Here is a 25,291-nt window from a genome sequence, read left to right on the forward strand (position 1 = left end):
ACGCGACGACTAGTGTGGCACTCATTCCTGTCATGACGCGCAACTTACAGATAAACAATGTGATCTTTAGGGCACTAAGATAGCATCTCTATTGGCAGTAACTAGTGTGCCACTCATTCCTGTCATGACGCGCAACTTACAGATAAACAATGTGATCTTTAGGGCACTGAGAGAGCATCTCTATTGGCAGTAACTGGTGTGCCACTCATTCCTGTCATGACGCGCAACTTACAGATAAACAATGTGATCTTTAGGGCACCGAGAGAGCATCTCTATTGGCAGTAACTGGTGTGCCACTCATTCCTGTCATGACGCGTAACTTACAGATAAACAATGTGATCTTTAGGGCACTGAGATAGCATCTCTATTGGCAGTAACTGGTACGCCACTCATTCCTGTCATGACGCGTAACTTACAGATAAACAATGTGATCTTTAGGGCACTGAGAGAGCATCTCTATTGGCAGTAACTTGTGTGCCACTCATTCCTGTCATGACGCATAACTTACAGATAAACAATGTGATCTTTAGGGCACTGAGATAGCATCTCTATTGGCAGTAACTAGTGTGCCACTCATTCCTGTCATGACGCGTAACTTACAGATAAACAATGTGATCTTTAGGGCACTGAGATAGCATCTCTGTTGGCAGTAACTAGTGTGGCACTCATTCCTGTCATGACGCGCAACTTACAGATAAACAATGTGATCTTTAGGGCACTGAGATAGCATCTCTATTGGCAGTAACTGGTGTGCCACTCATTCCTGTCATGACGCGTAACTTACAGATAAACAATGTGATCTTTAGGGCACTGAGAGAGCATCTCTGTTGGCAGTAACTAGTGTGGCACTCATTCCTGTCATGACGCGTAACTTACAGATAAACAATGTGATCTTTAGGGCACTGAGATAGCATAAGATAATAGGTAAGGGTAGATTTCTCGGAAGCAGAGAGCACTACAAACGCAGCCTCCGAGCCACGCATTTGCAAAGTAGGCCCACAACTAGAAGAAGCTGTAACGGAAATATTTTACAGACGGGTTGCTTCAAAAATTCAACAATTACATTTAAAATTTATGCAAAATATAGAAGAGGGGATGAATGGGTAAGGGGTAAGAAGGGGTTGGGGGAGGCGGTTGAAGGGGAAAATAGAATAAGGATGAAAATACAACTGGAATGCTACGTTCCTTAATCACAGTTACACTGTAACGTAAACCACAATAGCGCAGACATTCCTGTACCACAGACAAACACACACAACCACGCCCAACTAACTGACATAGATAAACAGACAAGTGAGATACAACAACACTGTAGGGCACCGCCCAAGACGCACAAGCAGACAAACGCACACATATAAGCAGGAAAAAAAACAATCGGGTACCGCCTTAGGATTACTGCAGCCAAAATAAAGGTGGGCACGAAAATTTACTCATGGTAAAGGGGGAGGGGATGCCAAAACAAGGGAGCGCAATTGCAAAGGGAAAGGATGGGGACAATAGGGTCAGTGAGAAGAAAGAGGAAAAAACGCTAACAACAAACAACATACGCAATACAAAATACAAGACTGTCAGAAAACCAGTTGAAAATAGGGACACCGCCTTGGAACGGGCAGTAACCTGTATAATGGAAACTGGGGGTTGACACGCGTTTAGAGCATGCCAACTTCCCACTTACCCTATTTTCAACAAGTTAGACAACACAGAGTAAATAAAATCCGCCCTGAGCAAGGCTGTAATATAAGCGAAAAAATACCAGATCATGTTAAGTAAAAAATCTTAATCTAAGGTATAATTACACCAATGTACTCAACAACTTGTCTGAAATCAGAGCACCAAGAGCTTAACTTTTAAGGGCACGACTAAGAAAGCTCCAAGACAAAATTCCACTCCCTCCGTCCGTTGTATGTAGGATTTAGGAGAAAAGCATCATGGAGTCTTACACTTTATTAGTCATCGCACCATCAAATTGGAAAGCGTAGCGATTAACTGTAGAGGGGTCAATCACTAAACATGCACTGTGCTTCGTAATTTTCGCATCGTATCCTCTTTGATAAACTTTTTTTTAAATAATTTTACAAATATCTGTCATTAAAATAAGGATTATGTTAAATTTTCCGAATTTTATAAACAACATCTCCATAGTATTCCGGGTGTGTAAGTCCAAGTTTTAAAAGTGGTTTTAGGTAAGTTTTATATTTCTCATGTCTTTTGGCAGTAACTAGTTTGGCATTCATCCCTGCCATAAACAAAGTGATCTTTAGGGCACTGAGATAGCATGTCTTTTAGCAGTAACTAGTTTGGCACTAATCCCTGTCAGGACGTGTAACATATAGACAACCTATATTATGATTTGTTATACCTCATATAAATGTCCAATGTAAATTTCCCATTAGTTTTACTTGAATAATATATTATATATCCCAGTGATATTATATCACATGCGCAAAATCATAACTTCATATAAAATGCGCAACAGCGTTGTTTTGTTTTTCTGCGCATGTGATATTATTTTTTATATCTCCCGTTGAGAGATTGATACTTTCGCATTGAAAGTTCATGCATGTGTGAATCCGACCGATTTTTCTTCTTTTAATGATTAATTCTACGTGCCAAAATTTTCGAAAACAACTTTTTATCAAATATTGAATCGAAACTACCACCATCAGATTTGAAATGATCTAACTAAGAAAATGAGTGCTCACAGTTATAAGTTTCCTTTACAAATAAGAGAGTTACCGTCGTTAACTTTTTCGAATGTTACTGCTGTCGATTTCAGAATTGATGCAATGTTGAAACATGCGCATAAATATAGGGGTCAGCGACATGTAAACGTCTCGATTAAATCTATCAAAAGAAGTCTTATAAATAGCAAAGTCGCCACAATTTCTGAGAGAGAAAAAAGCTACCTAAATTATGTCTTCATTCTGGTTAATAACTACTTTTTAATGTTAAATAAATCAAATAAATCATAATGCTGATTTTCCAGTAAATGTTTTGACCTTTATATCGTTTCGGCATAATAAAATAAATATTGCATTCCTGAGAGTGTGATATGAAAAATGTTCACCCCTCGAAATATGAATATAGACCTCGGCTGGCGCCTCGGTCGATATTCATATATCTCGCGGTGAACATTTTTCATACCACACTCTCGGGAATGCAATATTTATATACTATGATTCTTACATGATGTCACTGTTACTCTGGATCAGAAATACTGTCCGGATATTCAGCTGGAGGTGTCATCCCAATTAATAAATTTGAAGTTTTCGTTATATCAAAGTCGTGGATATTAATTCAATGCACTACTATGTGCTTAGGGACTAACACATTCTATTCATCAGAAGATTTATAGAGAATTTATAACTAAACCTATCAGCCAAGTAAAGGCGACAGACACACTTAAATATACATGAAGTGCACATGAACATGAAAGTCCAATATACTTTTGCAATCTTTTCTTATCATATTCTATCAGTTGTTTCGACCACTTTTCTCTCTCATTATCTACTACGTATCTAGTTTGGAAAACGACGTGTTTAACTACCCAAGACCTTAACTTCGTCGACTTATAAGGTTCATAAACTCGAGTTATCCAGTCATCCGTCCACCAGTTTTCAAGGTAAGGAGGATAATAAAAGTCGAAGATTTCTAAATGTTTACGGTGAACCATGTCATGTGTAAGAATAAATGTATTGCCCTCGTTGCATGTTGGACCTACTACGCCGATATTTTCTGGATAATATCCCTTCAGTGTACTGATTCCTAAAGTTGTCCAATTTGAAGTATTAAACAATGTGTCATCATTTATACGCACCAAATATTCCATGCCATCTTTATACGCACGATCAGCTATAGTATTCACAGACTTTACATAGTTCTTACCACGAACAATAACAGGTATTGCACAATCAAACATACTGACTATTTTATCTTGAACCGTTTGTAAAAAGTCTCCTTCGTCAATGCCAATATAAATTCTATAAATATATTGCGCTTCTAGAGTTTTGTAAACCGACGGCAAACTTGTATTTACAAGTGTCAGATTTCCAAATAATGGCTTTTGAATCTTCCTGGTGGATGAAGGAACAAGAATTCCAACTTTCGTTTTATTTGAATCATTAAGAGGAAGTTTACATGTAACAAAAGTAAATTTTTTCGTTAATGAAATGCCAGTACTTGTTTTGTTGTTTTCGTTAACTGATTTTCCTAAACTTGGCTTTGCAGATAGGTCCTTTGGAACCGTGTTAAACATCTTAGCTTTAGGTTCGCTGATCACTGACGTGTTCAATTTATTGGCATTCTGACTTGCATACGTTGAATCTAATGGCTTAGACTGACTAAGTTTATCGTCTGGTGTATGTTTAAGAGCCATTTGTATCAAATTAGAATGTTTATGGTTTGAACCGACTGTTTCTTTAGTCGTATTAAAATATTGTTCCTTGTAAAACAATGGTCTGTCTTGGTGGGTTAACATGTTTTCTTTATGTTGTCGCCAAGTAATATTTTTCAACTCGTGCAGCTTGTTTGTGTACATCCCTATTGCATTTTCTTTGGAGATACTTCCGTTCTGTTTTGCCAGCATGCGTTTGGTGGTATAACTTGCAACAATGTTCAGATATTTCGGATCACTCACGTTTTCACTATATTTGTGTTTCAATAATTTTTCATGTCCGCCAATATTACCATACTTATGATCTATTAAGTTTTTATATTTTTCCCCATTGAAAGTTGAACGTTGTATTTCATGGACAGCTTTATTTTCACTTTTTTGAGATCTTTGAAAACCTGTTTCATTAAAGTTTGAAAATTTGTTGACTTTGACAATTTCAGGTGTATGTTCGGTATCATTCGATCGTTGCTGACCACTTAGATTTGTGGTTTCTTCGCTCTCGTTAATACTCTTTTGTTTCTTATCACTATTGTATTGTTCCTGTGCTGGATTTCTGATTATTGCTCTCGACAACACAACATCAGATTTCACTACAGTCTTAGTGACTTTGTTGTAAGATATGACTTGAAATTTAAATATCCATAATGTACAATATATGAACATAATGGCAAGCATTAACAGCACAATTCTGAACCTGAAGGCCTGGTGACGAATTCGTCCAACCATTTCTTGTCTTTAGAAACTCTTTATTCGTCATTTACTGAAAATATAAATATATTTGTTGTTATCTTTGTCTCCTTATGCAGTTATTTGGAAATTACATTCAAACGGATATGTGTAAATGAGGTGTAAAAGAATAAGTCCAACAAGAACCAAACTACCCATTCACAATTTTTCTTTGGCATGCACATCTCATTTGTACGACAAAACCCTAAATGACCATATATATATGACCGGTTATTACATTACACCTCACATAAGTCGCTGGTCCATAGATTGTGCTATTTACTGGTCTATATTGCAACTCTATATTTGGCAGAACTACAATCCAAACTAACAAACTAGATGCCCACGGGCAACAATTCGAGCCCACCAGCTGTCAAAAGGACTAGGAGTTGCACATGACAGCCTGTCTCACTGAGGCAAACATTTATGCCAAATAAAAATTGATAGCAAAAAGTTACAATATAAGTTATTTATAGTAACAACAAAGGAAAGTAAATCTTTAAAAAAATCTAAGTCAACACAAAAAATCCTTACAAGTAGAGATAGGTCAAAAAAAACACCTCATAATTGGATGTAACATGCGTATTGTACTGCTGAAAAGTGGTCTTGATTTTTCCCTACGACCAGTAATAAAAAAGTAACAATATAAGCTATTTATAGTAATAACAAAGGGAAGTAATTCTAGGTTCTTGCCCATGACACTCCGTCTCATGATGGTGAGCAATTGTGCCAAGTAACATCAAAATCCCTACATGCATGAAAAAGAAATGCTCCGGACAAAGTCATTCTTGTATCTGCCCTTTGACCTCTAAGTGTGACCTTAGACCTAGGGTCCTGGTTCTTGCACACGACACTCCGTCTCATTGAGGTTAACATTAATGCCAAATATAAACGAGATTGCTCCATGCATGTCAAAGTTATGGTCCGGACAAAGTCATTATTGAATTTAAATTTGACCTCCAAGTGTGACCTTGACCTTTAAGATAGAAACCTGCGGTTTGCGCATGACACTCCGTCTCACTGAGGTTAACATTCATGCCAAATATAAACGAGATTGCTCCATGCATGTCAAAGTTATGGTCCCGACAAACAAATCCGGACGACGCACGCACGGACGGTCGCACGCACGCACATACAGCCATTTGGACAACTATGTCTTCGCTTCCGCAAGCGGGCTTGACAAAAATAAAAGACGACTACCTAATGTATCATGCAGAATACCTAAACTATGGACCGTGAGTATTAGGACAAAAAGATTTTAACCGTTTTTTTTTCTTTTGGTTGCCATGACAAGCAGAATTCTGTACAGAACGTAAATCTTTAAAATAATTGTGATAGCCGACCATCAAGCTGCAAAGGAGAAGATGTCTAAGTAAACATTTTATGTGATAAAACACTTCTTCAAACCACAGGCAATATTTTTAACAAATGACCGTCAAGCGAAACAATTAGAGTATATTAGTATACACGTATATTTGATATTCAGGAAACATGTAGTGTTACCTTTAATAGACAGTCAGTAAAATTATTTTTTTCCTATATAGCAGCGTTTATTTATATTTTACATATCTATACGACGTTTTCGTCAAATGCTTGTGTCTTAATCGATACAAGAAAAACAATAAAAACTTGATTATTTAGAATTCCTTCCAATCGTAGCCATATGCTAGAATGTTGATTAAATAAGAAACAATGCACATTGTGACATTTTTTGTGCGTAAAGTTGCACATTACGTTTAATGTCAAATGGAAATACACAAATAGTAAATACGAACGACTTCTGTTTCGTTATACTTTAAATAAGACTTCAGACGGTTGAACACAATGTGCGTTGACAGATATTTTGACAAACACCAACCAATTTTATTTACGTAGACACTTTTCCAAAATATTCGTTTTTATAGAAAAGAAATAAATGTCTTAAAATGATATTGAAGCAGACCGATATCGAACGCACACATTTGCCCATTCAACAGCATATTTCACTCTATAAATATATCCTTTCCGCGCCTTAACGTAATAAAACGTATTAGCGTCTGATGGCCCTTTCACGCTTCCGCTCAAATACGGCATTACATATACTGACACTTTTAGGCAACTTTTAAACGATTTGACGAAGTTCCAAAAATCTCCATATACCCTTGCTCCGTTATGGACCGCTGTGGGATTTGTGTCTCTTCCGATTTCAAATATATTTTCGTAGATGAAAGGCTGCCATATCGTACTAAAGCTCAGGCATTTTCAAATTGTTAGAAAGCGCTGAAAATTGACTCCCCATTAGCAAAACAAAAAAGAAGTCCACGCGCATACAGTTAGACGGGATGACCCCTGCGCGTGACCCCTGACTATGCGACTTTCGTTTCGTTTTTAAGTTTAGCCTGTCTGCTTTCATTTTCTTTACTTTCGAAAAAACGCTGAAGGTCGCCTGACGTCACTTTCTGTGTTGTCAAAAACATACGTTTGCCTGGCGAAAAATGTCCGTCGTCCTAAGGATATTGAACAAAACAGTCAACCCGCTATTTGCTCTCTACCTTAACAATAACTAAAATGTTCTTTTGTGAAACAAATAATACATATAGATTGATATGCTTTTAACCCTGCTAAATTTCTATAATGAACTTGTCCATCTTTCTATTTGGACAGTACCATTAACTGTTAAAAGGATGCTTACCAAAAAGATACTGACTGATTGGCGAACAGTACAGATCAGGCAAAAGCAGAATCAATCGTGCCCAGAAATACTTAGGCACGTTAACATCTAAATTTATTCAATTTAAATTTACTACAGTAACTACAAGTCCAAGAAATATACAAGAACACATGAATCTTATCAAAACGAATGAATACCGTCTACGATAACACAGAGATGAAAATTTTAATTTTTTTTACTGGAAAATAATTCAATACGATACAAATATAAAATAATGTTTAACCATACTAACTTGTGCGACGATTTTATCTTATTTTTGTTATCATTTTCTTCCCCTTTAAGTTTATCGCTAGTTTGTTAATTTCAGACATTTAAATGTATTTATATGAGCCGTGCCATGAGAAAACCAACATAGTGGCTTTGTGACCAGCATGGATCCTGACCAGACTGCGCGGATGCGCATGCTGTTCACTAACAGTTTCTCTAATTCTAATAGGCTTTGAAAGCGAACAGCATGGATCCTGACCAGACTGCGCGGATGCGCAGGCTGGTCTGGATCCATGCTTGTCGCAAACCCACTATGTTGATTTTCTCATGGCACGGCTCATATGACTTTTCAAATATCTGTTGAAGTCGTAAAATAGATCTATTATGCAATGTCATGGCTTGGTTTTGTTGAAATGTTGAAATATTGTCATGGATATAAGGTTCTAAGCGTGAAGTAAATTTCAAGAAAGTACTTTCTGTAATTTAAAAGATACTGGCAAACAAACAAAAGCCGAGTTATCTGTTTTGTTGACTACACATATATACTGATATTTTGATAAGCTGAGTGCACTAACGAAAATTCAAGTAAGGAAAGTGTTACTTCCGAATACAAAAATGGTGAAATTCAGCTCAAATTCCAGAATCTGAGAGTTTCTGTTATTGGTTTAGTACATTCACTGAGTCCTTTGTATAAAAAGACCTTATCATGTGACTAAGTGTCAAAACAACCCTCGGATCCTAGCTGTCAGAATAACGATGACAGAATTTATCAGCTACCAAAATATTTGTTTACATATTGTATTAGTTTCGGACTCGTTTTCAGAGAAAGTACAGAAGTATAATGTGTACTTAACAAAGAGATAAAAACATTAAGGTTTAATTTCAAAGGCTTTTTCTCTGTTGTCTACTAAGACCGACGAAACAAGTGCAGGCTGATTTTTGCACTACACGGATGACTTTGAGCACATTTGGTTCCGTTCAGATGTGACGTCAATTCAATTAACCCTTAGCCTGCTAAATGTCTAAAATGGACTGGTCCATCATTCAATTTGGGCAATACTATTTATTTTTCGAAGGGGTGTTCACTGAAAAGTTACTGTAACTGACTGAATAGCGAACAGTGCAGACCATGATCAGCCATTTTGGATGGCAGACGTATGTTGTTGTTGTTGTTGTTGTTGTTGTTGTTGTTGTTGTTGCTTTCTTTTTATTTTCATTTCAAAAGGCCACATTTGAAAAAAAAAGATATATAAAATTGTTATCTTCTTTAAATAAAGATATTATTATCATTATTATTATTATTACAATATATTGATGTCAAGTGAATGACAAAAATTATGTCAATGATATGAAGGGTCAATATGTCAATTCCTGTCTAGAACGTATCATTGTTTTATTCACAGTGTACATTTCGTTAAGCATATATTACTTACTTTTGTGGTCAAATAAGTTTTCAATAATGAACTTTTGTACATGTCATACCTTTTACACAATGTTTTCCAACTTTTATAACCTTTTAGACAAGACGTACACATGGAAAATATTTTCATTTTGGCGAGATATTCGGATTTTTGAGTTCTGAAATTTTGTAATCTTGTATTTTGTGATACACAATAGATTCGCGTTTGACACACACCTCTTTAGTATAAATTAAAAACAATGACACTAGCTAGATACCTTTAGTGCGACCTTGCCAAAATAAACGTTTATCTTTTCCAGAAATGATATGCTCTTAGCCATAGGCAGGCAAAAGAAGGCCTACCTGAGACTTAAGTAAAACGAAATGCCGCAAATGGAAAAGGTAAACGTCATCAAACAAGTGCCGTTAATGAAAACGCGTTGTCACCTCAGCTTGCACAGGCCCCAATTTCACGAAAAAACTTAAGTAATTGCTTAGCTAAGTCTGTTATTTCAAATACTTGTTTTTTGCCATTTATGCGTCTTCAATGTTGACTTTTTCATCTATATCAGACATGACTATTTCATAGATCAAAGCACAATTCTGAATTTTACAGAAAATGAAGTATAAAAATAAGAAATATACTTAATCAAATACTTAAGTTCGTTATATCGTGCTTAAATAGTAACATCAAATTTGCGTGACTGAAATAAGTGCTGCAGACAAATACTACTAACCTTAAGTTTAATTTAGCTGTAAATACATTGGTATAGAAAAATCAACATTTTTTAACAATAGCTTAAGCAATAGCATGATTTTAAAATAACAGACTTAACTAAGTAATTACTTAGTTTTTTCGTGAAATTGGGTCCACAGTAAAAGACATAATGTATGTGATCCGGAAAGTAATAGATTCACTGATTAATACAAGTGAAGTAACTAATACAGAACAAGTATACAGAAACGAAGAAATCAGGGAGCACAGTGAGTCTCTGCGGGTCTCTGGCCTTAGAACGGTCAGTGGCAAAAATACCATAGGCGATATTCGTTTAAATGCACTGGCCAAACAAAAAAAGATATTATAGATATCTGGAAATTAATGCTGTATTTCTTAAGAAACTTTGCTTTGAAACTTAATTACTGACAGACCATATGTTACGGAAACACGTGAGAATTAGTTGTTTTTGAAAATCGAAAAGCGTTTGTAACACAAATGTAAACTGCCTCGATTATAAATACCTATAATTAACTCGCACTCTATAGCGGTGAAAAACTTCTTTTATTAAGCCAAAATCTTGGGGTCAGCGCCTTTAAGGTTCAATTAGCAGAATATGATGGATACTTAGAAACAGTATGATACATTCTAGTAAATTATATGTTAGTTTGCGAAATGTAAAAATACGATATTTTATTTTATTTGTATATTTGCAAACGACGGTCGTATATAGTGAAAGTAGAAGTTTATTTGTGGTAATACTAAGAAACAACATTACGTATAACTTATAGAAACTGCTTTTCGCTAGTATCTTTGAAACATGCCATAATACGTGTGATACTTACTTTACAACGTTTGGTAAACTATTATGATTTATTATAATTGAAAATAGTTCCACTGATTTCGATGTGAAATGTGAAAATGTAAGAACACAAATTTTGCTCTCATTGAAGTTGATATGCATGTAAATTATATATTATACATTAAGGTTCGCCATAATTAGTGAAAGATGATACACTGTTTGTGAAACTCGTACATAATATAAGCACTTTTTTTCTTTTTAGAAGCTAGAATCAGGTTTATGTATTGACACATTTCTACCATCGTTAACTTTGCTTGACTTTAGAGACTATAAACTGATAATAGTTGTAACAACATATACTATTTATATACTGTGTTATGACCTATACGACCTATTTCTTCAATAGAATACCCGCGTATCTGTCTATCTAAAGCTTAGTTTAAAGACACGCCCGAAATAACTGTATTCTTTTGTATTTCCATGATGGTGATTATACATGATCTGCACAAAAACATTGAGATATAAAAGTATCGCATTACAAATTGACAGCGACATATATTAGGCCAAGCCAATGTGTTTAACTTGTAAACATTTCATTGAATGAATATGGCAGTACGCACAGTGGTTGATGTATTAACCTGAGTTTAGCGTACATTTTGTTTCTACGGGGTAAGATAGTTGTTTATCTATGATTTTAAAACTATACTGAAAGGAGACTGATTATGACATTGTGAAAATTCAGGGAGTGCCTGAATTGTCCGCCTCTCATCTGGTAGTGTAGCTGTATTATTCGTGTCGGTGGGAATAGTACGTCTCTAGGTTGTGGTAGGTCTTTAAAGACACGCCACAGAATTCTTTTGTATTCCCATGATGAAAATTATACACGATTTGCATGAAAAAAAATCGAGACATGCAAGTATCTTGCTACAAACTGACAGTGACATACATTAGGCCAAGACAATGTGTTTAATGTCTTCACATTTTATTGAATGAATATATAGCAGTAAGAACAGCATTTGACGTAATGTGTTGAGGCTAGACCACCCTTTGTTTCTACAGTGTAAATTAGTAATTTATCTATGTTTTTAAAATATACTGGCAAGAGATTGACTGAATACGTTTGCAGATGAAAGTTGTGAAAGCACATTAATTCAGGCAGAGCCAAAATTGTCTACTGTCACCTTGTATTTTAGCTGTATTATACCGGAATGTTTTTGATGACGTTCATGTGAGAGGTAAAAGAGGGTCACTAGGTAATAGCGGGTCTTTAATTAGATACCGTGAAATTGAAAAGCGTGCCATAATATTTTAACCGGCTACAACAAACTGTGCCAAGTTCCATGACTCGAAAACAAACCATGTATTACCCTTATGAGAAGGCATCCTTATATTGTTGTCGTACGTTTGGTGATACATGTAAGTAGTTAAAAAATTATGAAAATGAAAGCAATGCCATAAATCAACACCATTATGATATATGACACATGTGACCTTGACTTTGGCCCTGAACCAGAAGATAACTTGACACTTATGCTGATAACAGCAGTAGTAGTTAAAAAGAAGATACTGAAACTAAGGTTTGTCTGAAAAACTGTCTATGCATAACAGCCTTTCTTATTCTTGAATAATCGAGCTAAATATAGCCTTCCTTATTCTGGAATAGTCGAACAGTCGAGCTAGACGTTAGATTACAGCCTATGTGATGGGACGTTTCTATTGTAGGGTAGGCAACTGTCGAGTTTGCTATCACCTGCAAGCGGATGTTTAAAGATGACGTGTTTATGAATTTAAAGAACTCAGAGACCCAAGTTGGTCACAACATGTATATTGCAAGTCTATATTTCAATGCTTCTATACTAATTAGCTATATTTATATTCGTTATAACCATTTTATACTGCTCGGAACAGAGAATTGCTAAACTCGGGAAATTGAAATTGTTCCGTATAACCTTGTTCATTATTGTATATCATCCATTTTAAATATTTAATATGAAAACTTGTTGACGGATCAAATTCCTACAAAACTACTGCAAGGTATTGCTGAATACATGAAGAAAGTCTGTTTCCATGGATGTGATCTTACATCCAAAATGAACCGTACATGAAGTGGGATCCGGCGATTTGGCTCCAGGACATTGACGCCCCCTCCCCCAACAAACGTGGATTGCTACTACATACATTTTCCCTACAGTTGAAATTTGAACCCCCCCCCCCCCCCCCCCACACACACACACACAACTTCCCTTCTACCTCGCCCAAAAAATGGTTGTTTTGGAAGTTAGAAGAAGATCATTATTTGTTTTGCAGGTAACAATATCTTTGTTAGTTGCAATGCTTTAACAGCCAGTTGACTAATTAAGAAGTTTGAGTGTTAAAGAGATCACATAAATTAAAAACAAGAAGTATTTTTAATCAAAGTACTGAGAGGACTGATGGGGGCAATGCTTTGCAGTTTCAATACTTGATGTAACCCATTCAAGAAATGGAGTGGTCACAACTTTAACAGTGCACAACAATAAAATTTTATTAAATTTGTGTTCAATACACTTTTATATTTTGTTCAAAAGGTAAAAGATAAAACATCTAGTCTTGTTCAATAGCAGTTGTTCGTCGAAAAAAAAAAACCCTTTCATTGCCAGGTTTGATAAAATGAAAAAGATAAAGCTATACCATGTATTTCAATTTCTTCAATACTTCTGTTTGCACTCTATGTCCTGACATCATGTGTTCTTGACAGTCTAACAAAAACAGGCAAACTTTGTAACACTTTATGAAAGTTTGGAAAGAAAGTCAAGATAGTCCAATATGTGAAAGTTTAAAGGAACAGGATTTCCTTGAACTGAGATTGAAAAAATCTAGGCTATGTTTTCTAATGTGTACAATACTTATCAATTATAAAAGTCAGGAATGTTTTTTGTTACAAATAAGCATTATTTTAATAAGGAGTCGTCATTAGTTAACACACAAACACCTGTAAAAAATATTTTTATAGATCTACCTTTTTTCCATTCCAATTATTGCTAAAATTCAGTAACTGTTTTCTTAAAAACATACATGATATATGATAATATTGTTATTCATATTGTTTGTTATGTTTGTTGATCAAAATAACATTGTCTGTTTCAATTTTAGGTTATTTAATAAACACCTGTATTTCAAACTATCAATATCATAATATAAGAAATACATTAAACACTATGAAAACCGTGATTCGTCATATCAATTAACCTACAGAACTGGCGTATACAGTTAGGTTCGAGTAAATTAGGATACGAAACGCCCGTGGAAAAAGAACAAGATTTCTGGTGGTTCTGCCTTCGAATATCAACATCAGAAACCATTTGCACCCTCAGATAGATGAAATACATTAAACTGGTAACATAAATGTACATCTGCAGGGATAATTACCAAGAAAATGAGGCCAAAATATAACGGGCACCTGCGGCAAGTTATCATCGCGGAATGGTGGATTACCTCCCATAGCAAAAATTACTCGGTCTGAAAAATGATGAAATACGTATATGTACGCGCAATTGTAACAGTATTTAGCGCAATTTTTACGTTAAACGATAATTTTCCTGCAGATAAATACCAGTTTGATCAGCGTATATGGCGTTTTTTTTTTTTTTAAATATAAAAATCTGGGAATGATTTTTCTGCGGTCCTTTTTCAACGATTTCCCGAACATTATATGTTAAACATGTCATATACATAATGTTCTGATCTTTAGACTAAAGAATCGGGCACATGTTCAGTTTGGGAAATGCTGTACTTTTCCAGAATAAAGGCGTTTCTATTGGCCCTACAGTAAGGTCGAATTTCAGGAAAAAGTAAAAAAATATCTCCCCTGATTTGCGGTGGCGTGGTGGTTGCTATTGAAATTACTGCATGCTCGCAAGATTCTGATGCCATAACTTTTGACAACATCTCCATGGATTCAAACCTTCCCTAGATGACATGTATATTCAGGATGCTCTCTCCAATTCACAGTACATAACCATATCGGCGCATTCTTTGCGAAATCTGCTATATCGGCGGTTTCTTTCCGTCGGCACCTGCTATTTTTTGCTATAAACAGTGCCCAGGTTGGTATGGGAGGCGAAAAATCGAGCTGCCATCCATGATCATAGGCATGCTGCTCAAAAATAAGTAGAGCACGGAACATAAGATCGTCTTTTCTATGTTTTATAGTGTTTACTTTTTAATTACCGCTAAGATCGTCGTTTCTATGTTTTATAGTGTTTACTTTTAATTATCAGCGATTTTGCTAGCAACTCGATAAAATTTGTTGATGGTGTACTGACATGGAACACTAGCCCGACTTTTTCCAAAGTCTTTAACCAGTTTTTGCTTTGATATCATACATATCAAGCGCACTATTTGTATTCATTTATCAATATTCTTCCAAATAATAAAGATGAATAGGCCGAAATGTAAATGGAATTTTTCAAAACTACTTACTTTCGGTTTTGTCGTGGCACCGGCGGTCTCTCTGCATACCAGTTTTTTTTTTTTTTTTAGGCTAATGAGTATCTGGAAACATTATAGCTTAATTAATTTGGTGAGTTTATTTGACTTTTTATAACTGTCAACCTGTTTATAGCAAAGAATCGCCGGTGCCGACGCAAGAAACCACCGATAAAGCATATTTTGCAAAGAGTCCGCCGATATGGATATGCAGCGTGCAATTGTGTATAAAATTTTAGTAACTATTTAAAATTCAATTCATTTTTATAGAACTTCTGTGGACAAGACATTTTGATTAACGATCAGTTACAGCTGATTTCGAGATCAAAATATATAATTATACATAATATACAATCACGAGTAAGGACGGTCCAATCAAGTACATAAATATGCCTTTAAGCTTTAAAATGTTCTTAATAGTTTGTGTAAAACAGAAGTAATCTGTTCATAGTTTATTTTACGAATTCGAACAATGAGAGAAAACATCTACTGACGATTATTAGATTAGATAATAATTACAAAAAATCAAACTGTCAAATTAATCCCCCCCCCCCCCCCCCCCACGAACCAAATAAGTCATAAATTCAAACTGACGAATAAGTAATGAATTTTTTCTACCTATTCTATTTCAAGTAAAACACTGTTATTTTATTGTATTTATTATTTTTTTTATAGTATTAATTTTTATAAATAACATATCTCTTGAAAATGTTTTCTTAGACATGCGAAAAGTATTTCATTTCAGCACTATATTTTCTGAAATAATATTTTAGAAATAACACCTGCACAGAAAATATATTTTAACAGATTGCGAATCGGGATCTATAGGATGTTGCCGCATATTTATAGATTCGCCTACTGATAAACGGTACTGATCGCCGCAAACTGATAAAGTTTCTCCATATACACATCCACAACAGTGTCGAGGCACGACGATGAAAAAATCAATAATCTATCGGTTTATCAGTGGCGTTGCAATTCCTTTGTAGTTGCTATTTTCACGCAGAATCATGAACACATTTTTTTTTAGCGTATTGAAACTAGTTATTGGATTTCAGGTCTCATGATCAAAACAAGTGTCGGTTTCAGAATCGATCACGTGATCAGATCAAGCGTCTTTATTATTCTTACGCTTAGGAAGATCTATTATAATTTATATTTATAATGCAGTTTAGTTTTTTTCACATACTGTTGTTAATATAAAATGTGTAGATCTATTTAATCATATCTGGATCAAAAATATAATTGCAAAATGCAATATGAAAGTTATGTTTGGTAAAAACTTTGGAACTCGTTTTCTGTGTGTTGTCAGGTTGGTCATAAGCTCGACAAGAAAATTGAAAGACGGTTTGTTAAATGTGGGGGCATTGCCCCCAAAAACGATACACGGCCGCATTAGTCAATGCACACTTTAAGCTACGAAACGTGCATGTACTCTGCACTTTAACATACGGTTGTGTATTTATAAAACGAAACAAAATGTAGCTTTTTTTACTGTAATATTTTCATGTTTTTGATGTAGAACATATTTTATAGAACACATATTTTACATCATAATTATATTAATCATAATCTACGAATCTCTGACAAAGAAATAAGACTAAAAAGGAGGGGCCGAGAAGTGGGGGACGAAATGACCAATTTGAAATCGTGAAGGGAAACGAAATGACCAAAATGGGGACGAGTTGACTGTTAATCATTTATGGGAGATAACCCCGTATCAGAGTGGCAGATTTGTAGCAGTTTCACTACCGGGGGGATTCAGGTTTATGGCGTAAGCTATTTCCACAGGAGTCTTGCAACGGATTATACTGGTTAACAATACAGCTTAGGGCACCTGCACACCCCTTAAGAATATAATTATTATCTATTCCATTCGAAAACCGGTGCATTTTTTATCCACCAATCAAAATGTACAGTTTTAGTCAGCTGTTAAATGAGCTTCATCGCCGATATTTACAGGAAGTAAAGGTGAAATCAAGACCGTCCTGCGGCCAGAAAAAAATATGTTGTTATGCGCGCTTTAGTTATTCAATAACAAGCTATTTTTTACCTTTACACATGAGGGTAATTAAGATATTTATCAAATCGATAAAAAATATGAACTGAAACGTGCCGTTTAGAGAAATGTTGATATCAAAACAACTAAAGACAAAGCTATATCTACTGGCTTATAGGTCAAAATATTGGGGACAGGGGGTTGGGTGGGAGGAGCTAAATGCCCATTCCAAAAATATGCAGTGTGGTGCAAATGTCCTTTTTACCATTTCAAGTGGGGACAATTGTCTAGAAGTTGTTTTTTTATTGGGGGTTAAATTAAATGACCTGGGGCGGGGTGAGTTATCCGTAGAATACATAAATCAGCCTCAACCTGTTTTTTAACATTGTGTCCCCTAAAGTCAGGGGTAAACGTTGAAAAGTCAAATTAGACATAATATGAGCCGCGCCATGAGAAAACCAACATAGTGCGTTTGCGACCAGCATGGATCCAGACCAGCCTGCGCATCCGCGCAGTCTGGTCAGGATCCAGGCTGTTCGCTTTCAAAGCCTATTGCAATAAGAGAAACCGTTAGCGAACAGCATGGATCCTGACCAGACTGTGCGGATGCGCAGGCTGGTCTTGATCCATGCTGGTCGCAAAGCCACTATGTTGGTTTTCTCATGGTGCGGCTCATATGTTTGACATTTTATAAAATCATACACAACACATCTGTACTTCCCATTAACACGCGTTCAACACCGAACAAATATCTGCTGTTCAGTTAGTAAACAAGTATCTCGGCAGCTACTTTAGTATCAACTATTTCAACGTTATTTTGTCAGCTATGGTGGTGAAATAAAAAAGAACGAGGGTTGTTTGGACCCTTGATCAAATTCTGCGCCTGGTCATTAAAAAAAAAAAGTCAGTTAATACTTACTTCAAAACAAAGAAAAAAAAAGAACTCACGTTCTGGAATTTTAGCTTAATTCCGCCATTTTTCGCCACTGAACGTCCACAAATGCAAGTTTACGTGCACAATCAAAACAAAATAACTGCCGACGCTGAGGTTCGAACCCACACGGCAAATGAATATAATCAGTAGTATGGAAACTAGAAATATTTAGATTTTGTCGAATTCGTTTTTATTCATTTTAATTCATGTACAGTTACGTTTGTAAAAATCACCTAATCATCAGCGAGTAGTACCTTGTCTATGTAAGAAAAGTCTAAGCGTCTTTTGTATCCAATAATCTGTACATTTATTCGTGTTTTTTTTTTTATATTAGCAATATAAAAAAATACTCTAACTCTATATTAATATACACAAATAAAATCAACACTAACTCTACAGAAGATCGGCAAATTAAAAACAAAATACGTCACTTGTCGTAACATCCTCAAGTTTTAAATTTTTAATGTTAATAACGGACAAGTACCGATTTCCTTGATTAAAAAAATAGCAAGAAGTTATCAGTGACTCTGAAAGCTTCAAACTAAACAAGAAATATTCTATAGCAAAACTTACTTCAGTTTATAGTATTCCTATGTTTCAATCTGAAATGGCATGCTAATTGCAGGTGTACAGCTATAATCAATACTATACCGCGTTGTATCAAGTTACATTATTCTTTTGTGTTTTCAAATCAATATACCATGTTTTTTGTTATATAGCCTGTTCGATTTGCACGATGGAAGTCGAACTAAACTGAGACGATCTGATTTGAATGAACGTCGTCTGAGTTTTGAACTCAGCATTTGATGGACACTGGCGGATAATACGTGAGTGTCATTCGTACTCAACTGAATTCGCGTATCAACATAAGTTTATAGAACAACATATGGGCCCGAAACAGCTTAACTTTCATGCGTTCCATGATGTGAAACCTGATTACAATGGTTACAAAGTTGAAACTTTCTAAGAGAAAATAAAACTGGATGTTTAAATGCTGGTCGCAACTTTCAACCTGCGTTCAAGTGGAATACAATGTCCGTTTATCTTAATCGGGAGCGGAGGACTGCTCTACCAAGCAGACTGCAAATCAAAACGAACAGTGGGCGACGGAACCCGATAATTTGATTTTTATCGACAAATATTGTCTGCCAATATCATAATAATAACAACAGTGCGACTAGCGAACGTGGTCTTCCGACAATATTATTGATATAGAATACTTATGAAAAATGATTTCATCTTAAAAGAGCATATAAAAATGATTTTCTCATAAACGAGTATTGACTGTTACTAGAATATAACATAAAAAGATCGAATTATTTTCTTTCATCTATACAGCATAAACTGTTTGGAATATTTTTTATATTATTTTTTCTTCTTTAGGGACTATTAATGTTGATATGAGCAGTCACATTCGACTAAAATATATTTGCAGAACTTAACCCTTACCATGCTAGATACGACTGATTCTGCCTTTGCGACCAGGGTAGATCATGATCAGCCTGCATATCCGTGTAGTCTGATCATGATCTGCACTGTTTGCCATTCAGTCAGTATTATTTGGTAAGCACCCCTTTTAAGAGTTAATGGCATTGTCAAAATTGGAAGACGGACAAGCTCATTATAGAAATATAGCAGGGTAAGGGTTAGAAACGTTCCTTATAGCCACTTAAGATAAAACGTAAAAGACACTGAGCAATCCTCAGATTTGTTGTCAAACCCCTTAAGAATAATTCATTCCTAACAAATAGAATATACTCTACAGACTATGTAAGACTTCTCATAAACAGGTCCATTCATGCCGAGTTAGTGTGCCATTATTTGACTTAATTGCGTTCCTAACTTTCAAAAACTAACAAAACAGAAGTCTTTAAATAGCCAGTGGTGGCCATAAAGTCCTCCCATGCTTGGACCTAGTGTTGTTATATTTTCCATGGAGTTCATTAAATGTTATATGAATCTGTATGACAGATTTCCGCGAAAGCCACCTTAATCTTTACCCTGCTAAATTTCTAAAATGAACTGGTCCGTCATTCAATTTGGAAAGTACCACCTATTATTCAAAGGGGTTTTCTGAATAGCGAACAGTGTAGATCATGATCAGTTTGCACGGATGTGCAGGCTGATCTTGGTCTGCAATGGTCGCCAAGGCAGAATCACTTGCTGCCAGCAGGCTAAAGGTTAAAGGGTCGTTTGCGATGCAGCACATTTCGTTTGTTCTCGTGGAACAGACCCATTCTACTATTTTCCTAGATTGCTTTCTAAGGGAATTTCTTGGTATCATATAAATAAGTCCCGTGAAATAAACAAATACTCAAACAAGAGGGTCATGATGACCCTGGATCGCTCACCCGAGTAATATGAACTACATGTTTTCAAATATCAAACTGATGCTAAAATATTAAGAAAGTAGGTCAGTAGGTCATATTTATGGTCACTGAAAGTCAGTTTTAAGATCAGTATGCAAAACTGTACATGTCATCCAAATTTCAAGGCTGTATCTTAAAAAACAAGAAAGTAGGTCAGTAGGTCACATTCATGGTCAATGAAAGTAAGTTTTAAGATCGATGTGCTAAACTGTATATGACATATAAATTTCAAGGCTGTATCTTGAAAAACAAGAAAGTAGATCAGTAGGTCACATTCACGGTCACTGAAATTCAGTTTTAAATCAGTTTGCAAAATTGTACATGTCATCCAAATTTCAAGGCTGTATCTTAAAAAAAGACAAGAAAGTAGGTGAGTAGGTCACATTCATGGTCACTGAAAGTCAGTTTTAAGATCGGTATGCAAAACTGTACATGTCATTCAAATTTCAAGGCTGTATCTTAAAAAAACACAAGAAAGTAGGTCAGTAGACATTCTACACGACCCAGATTCGAACTTGACCTAAAGATCATCAAGGTTAATATTCTGACCAAGTTTCATGAAGATACAGTCATAAATGTGGTTTCAAGAGTGTTAACAAACTTTGATTTGATGTGGTGACCTAGTTTTTGACCCCACCTGACCAGATTTAAACTTGACCTAAAGATCATTAAGATTAACATTCTGGCTAAGTTTCATTAAGATATGGTCATAACTATGGCCTCTATAGTGTTAACTAGCTATTTCCTTTGATTTGACCTGGTGACCTAGTTTTTGACCCCCACCTGGCCCAGATTTAAACTTGACCTAAAGATCATCAAGGTTAACATTCTGACCAAGTTTTATATAGATATTGTCAAAAATGTGACCTCTAGAGTGTTAACAAGCTTTTCCTTTGATCTGACCTGGTGACCTAGTTTTTGACCTCACCTGACCCAGATATAAACTTTACCTAAAATCATCAAGGTTAACATTCTGACCAAGTTTCATATAGATATTGTCAAAAATGTAGCCTCTAGAGTGTTAACAAGCTTTTCCTTTGATTTGACCTGGTGACCTGGTTTTTAACTCCAGATGACCCAATATCGAACTCGTCCAAGATTTCATTGAGAGTAACATTCTGACCAAGTTTCATTAAGACTGGGCCAAAACTGTGACCTCTAGAGTGTTAATAGTCAAATTGTTGACGACGGACGACGACGGACACAGAGCGATCACAAAAGCTCACCTTGAGCACTTCGTGCTCAGGTGAGCTAAAAATCAGCGTTACCATTAAAATTGGCCTGCTGCTTACACAAAATGCGAAAAACAAAATTTATCATATAGTTACATATAACAAGACATTATTCTTACACACGAAGTTGAACTAAACGTTGCAAATTAAGCAATGACATAGAAACAGCACTTATATAGTAACCACGTCGGCGTATGTAGTCTAAGTTTTGTATAAATTGTATTCATACAGTTTAAAATCGGTTCAATAGAGATCACTATAAAATGAACATGCGTAAAAGTAGTTTAATGATATTTAAGGCAATGATATGAATTCTGACCTTACATATTTGTAGGGAATATGGCATATATCGTCTATTCAAAGTATTATTGACATTTGTTTACGACTGTTATGAAATCCAGTCCTTTTAATTAAAGGCTCATAATGCTTTGTTTAAACATGTAGCTGCCACATTTTCTATTATGAACATAAAATGTATCAATTTCTAGTTAAATCATACATCCGATAATTATTTTGTCTAATATTTGCCAAAGGTTTTAATTCTGTTGAACATACTAATTTTTTATATTTTTTTTATATTTTTTTTTATTATCTTACATTATCGCTCTAGCTTTAACATTAAAGGTATAGCTTTTCTAGCCATGAAACTTCTGAAACTGTTTTAACATAACATTCAGAGCCTCATGGAACTTTACTGCAATATCCTTAATTATGATTTAACAATTAGTCTTCATACATACAACAGAAAGAGAAAATAATAAAAACAGTCTAGTGAAAACAATAAAAACTGCTCAGTTACCTGTTTGAAGAATCAACTGGCTGTCACTACAGGTTTACATCCCTTCAACCTTTTTTCTATACTATTCACGTATTGAATCCATTGAAGTATTGACTGAAAATACCACAAAATAAATTTGATCAAACTTAAAGTCAGTTGGGACGTTTTAGCCCAGTGTAACATTCCGATTTACTGAACTTAAGATATGTACGCGAAAAGGTTTCATAGATAATTTATCTGCCAATACACCCTGTGTAGTTATCAGTTAAACACTCGATTGCTCCTTTTTCAGAAATAAATCCGCAAAATGTAATCTATAATATAAATCACTTGTAAAATGATAAAAAAAATTATTTTCAATTTAATCAATACAACTCGTGTGATGCGTCACGGACGGCGGTCTTAACAAAATCCATCCTTTTACACGTTTATATGGAGATATTGTAACATATGTTGAAAATAATACCCCATGGCGAATAGAAGGTTTAATTGCTGGTTTTAATACATTTTATATTCAGTATTCGATGCAGCGTTCTTGGTGGTTTTATAATCAGTTGTACAGGCGTGTATTTTCAATATATGTAAATGAAATATTGTATATTTTCTAAAATGATTCTATTATAAAAACAAGAAATATCTTTAAAAATGATGGTCGGCGAATTGTAATAAGGAAAGAAGTTTATGAATTTTTCATCTAACATTCATCTTTCATCTAACATTTTTCAAATTGCAAAACTAAACACCGCACTTTAACAATTTAAATGGTTCTCTTTTAAGTTTTCGCAAAGGTTTCGTAGGGTTGCAATTTTGTTTCGTTTATCCTTAGACGAGACGAATAATTACAGCAGTAGTTCGATGAAGATTCATGAAGCGGTTCATGAGAAGAGGTCATTAAACGTGTTTATATTTTTAGCTAAATTGGTCCCTATCCCCATTTGTAACAAAATAGTAGGAGTCCATACGATATTGTTACACATCGAGTTTGATAAAAAATCCATTACATTTTAGTGGTTAATGCGAAGAAAGGCATATCTACTTTTAGCTATAGTGGTCCCTAATAGGGCCCAAGTTCCTATATAAATAAATTTGGAAGAGGACCTTATAATGATGCTCCAGACCAAGTATGACAAAGATCCACCAAGCTGTTCATGAGACGCTGTATAAAGGCAATTCTAGTTTTAGCTCTAGCAGCCCCTAAAAAGGGTCAAATGTCCCAGCTGAACAAAGTTGGCTGCGGGCCTAATAAAGATGCTACAAATCAAGTTTGATTAGAATACATGAGAAAAAAATCAATTAAAGGATTTTTTTATTTATTGTTTTTATTTATTTCTAAAATAGGCCAACTGATCCCGCTTTAACAAATGCATATTCGCTATTCATGAATCTTTGGACAATGACGTCACACCTATAAAACGTGAAGGTCAAGCAAAACATACAATTGTAATTATTTCAATATTTCTGTTTTATAAGCAAAGTTTGACCGTAGTCATATCACATAGATAAACTGTATGCAGCGTACCTTCATTTCAGTGTAATGAGATTCAGTCATTATATAGCATATATATAATAAAACAGATTTCAACTGAGTTCAATATTTGCATACCATACTAAAGAAAAATATTCATATATAATAAATCAGTTAAATAATTTATAACAAATATATCAAAGCAAACAAGTACTCATTTTAATATGCAATCTGAATAAGTCACAAAAGCAAGAAACCTTTTCATATACAGACGACAATTGTAACAAGGAAAATCTTTTAAAAAGCACTTCTCTACATAAAAGACTCTTATCACACCCTTATTCATGTGATACGCAGACCGTATTCAGCTCTTTCTTTAATTTGATATATATTGGTATTTGAACAGGTTTTTATCATATTTATTAAACTTACTTATCATTTTGAGATATATCAATATTCCTGCTAAATATACTGAGCCAAAGTTAGCTTTAAAACTGTGAACAGCGTCGTTTAGGATAAACGCTTTGTCTACATTTCACTCAGCGTAGCACAATCAACAGAGTGAAAGAAATTGACACTCTCGTCCAATCAGGCAGAGTGTTACATAAATCTTCCATTTTGATAAATTATCTATAATGCGTTATCAAGTAGTTTGATTTGCAAACTGAAGTCACGTGGCATAGGTAACGAAAACGAATTTAGACGGCGTCGCCGAAAAAATGCGTGTGTCAAAGTCTATGATATAGAGCTGAGATATGCTGACCTATTTCCCAGGATAAAATAAATCGGAGATTATTAGACTAAAAATGCACATATATGATAAGTTTAATAGAAGTTTAATACAAATTTGTATGTATATATGAGATAAGGACAGGTTCATAGTTGAGTATTCATTTGCAAATAATTATTAACTTTTAGTCTGTTAAATTTCTAAAATGGAATGCTCTATCATTAAATCTGGGCAGAACCATTTATTATTTAAAGACAGAATAGCGAACAGTGCAGACCATGACCAGACTGCACGAATGTGCAGGCTGATCTTGGTCTGCACTGGTCGCAAAGGCAGAATCACTTGCCGCCAGCAGGCTAAAAGTT

General features: G+C 35.0%; 1 protein-coding gene across 11 annotated transcripts in view; it reads right to left on the reverse strand.

Moving 5' to 3' along the window:
- Nucleotides 1–716: 716 nt before the first annotated feature.
- The window catches only part of LOC123526291 (uncharacterized), a 44,861-nt gene continuing 20,286 nt past the window's right edge, over nucleotides 717–25,291 (reverse strand). For 6 of the 11 annotated variants that reach the window (XM_053523696.1, XM_053523691.1, XM_053523692.1 and 3 more), the window contains 2 exons: nucleotides 22,753–22,845; nucleotides 717–5,153 (listed from right to left, as the gene is read on the reverse strand). In XM_053523696.1, coding sequence (XP_053379671.1) covers nucleotides 3,350–5,119 — 1,770 coding nt within the window. In that variant the 5' untranslated portion in view covers nucleotides 5,120–5,153; nucleotides 22,753–22,845 and the 3' untranslated portion in view covers nucleotides 717–3,349. Of the gene's footprint in view, nucleotides 5,154–18,783; nucleotides 18,897–18,925; nucleotides 19,067–22,752; nucleotides 22,846–25,291 lie in introns of those variants that run through there. The other 5 variants (XM_053523701.1, XM_053523697.1, XM_053523699.1 and 2 more) reach the window with 3 other exon arrangements.

Source organism: Mercenaria mercenaria, chromosome 14 (genome assembly GCF_021730395.1).
Source record: "Mercenaria mercenaria strain notata chromosome 14, MADL_Memer_1, whole genome shotgun sequence".
Lineage (NCBI taxonomy): Eukaryota > Metazoa > Mollusca > Bivalvia > Venerida > Veneridae > Mercenaria > Mercenaria mercenaria.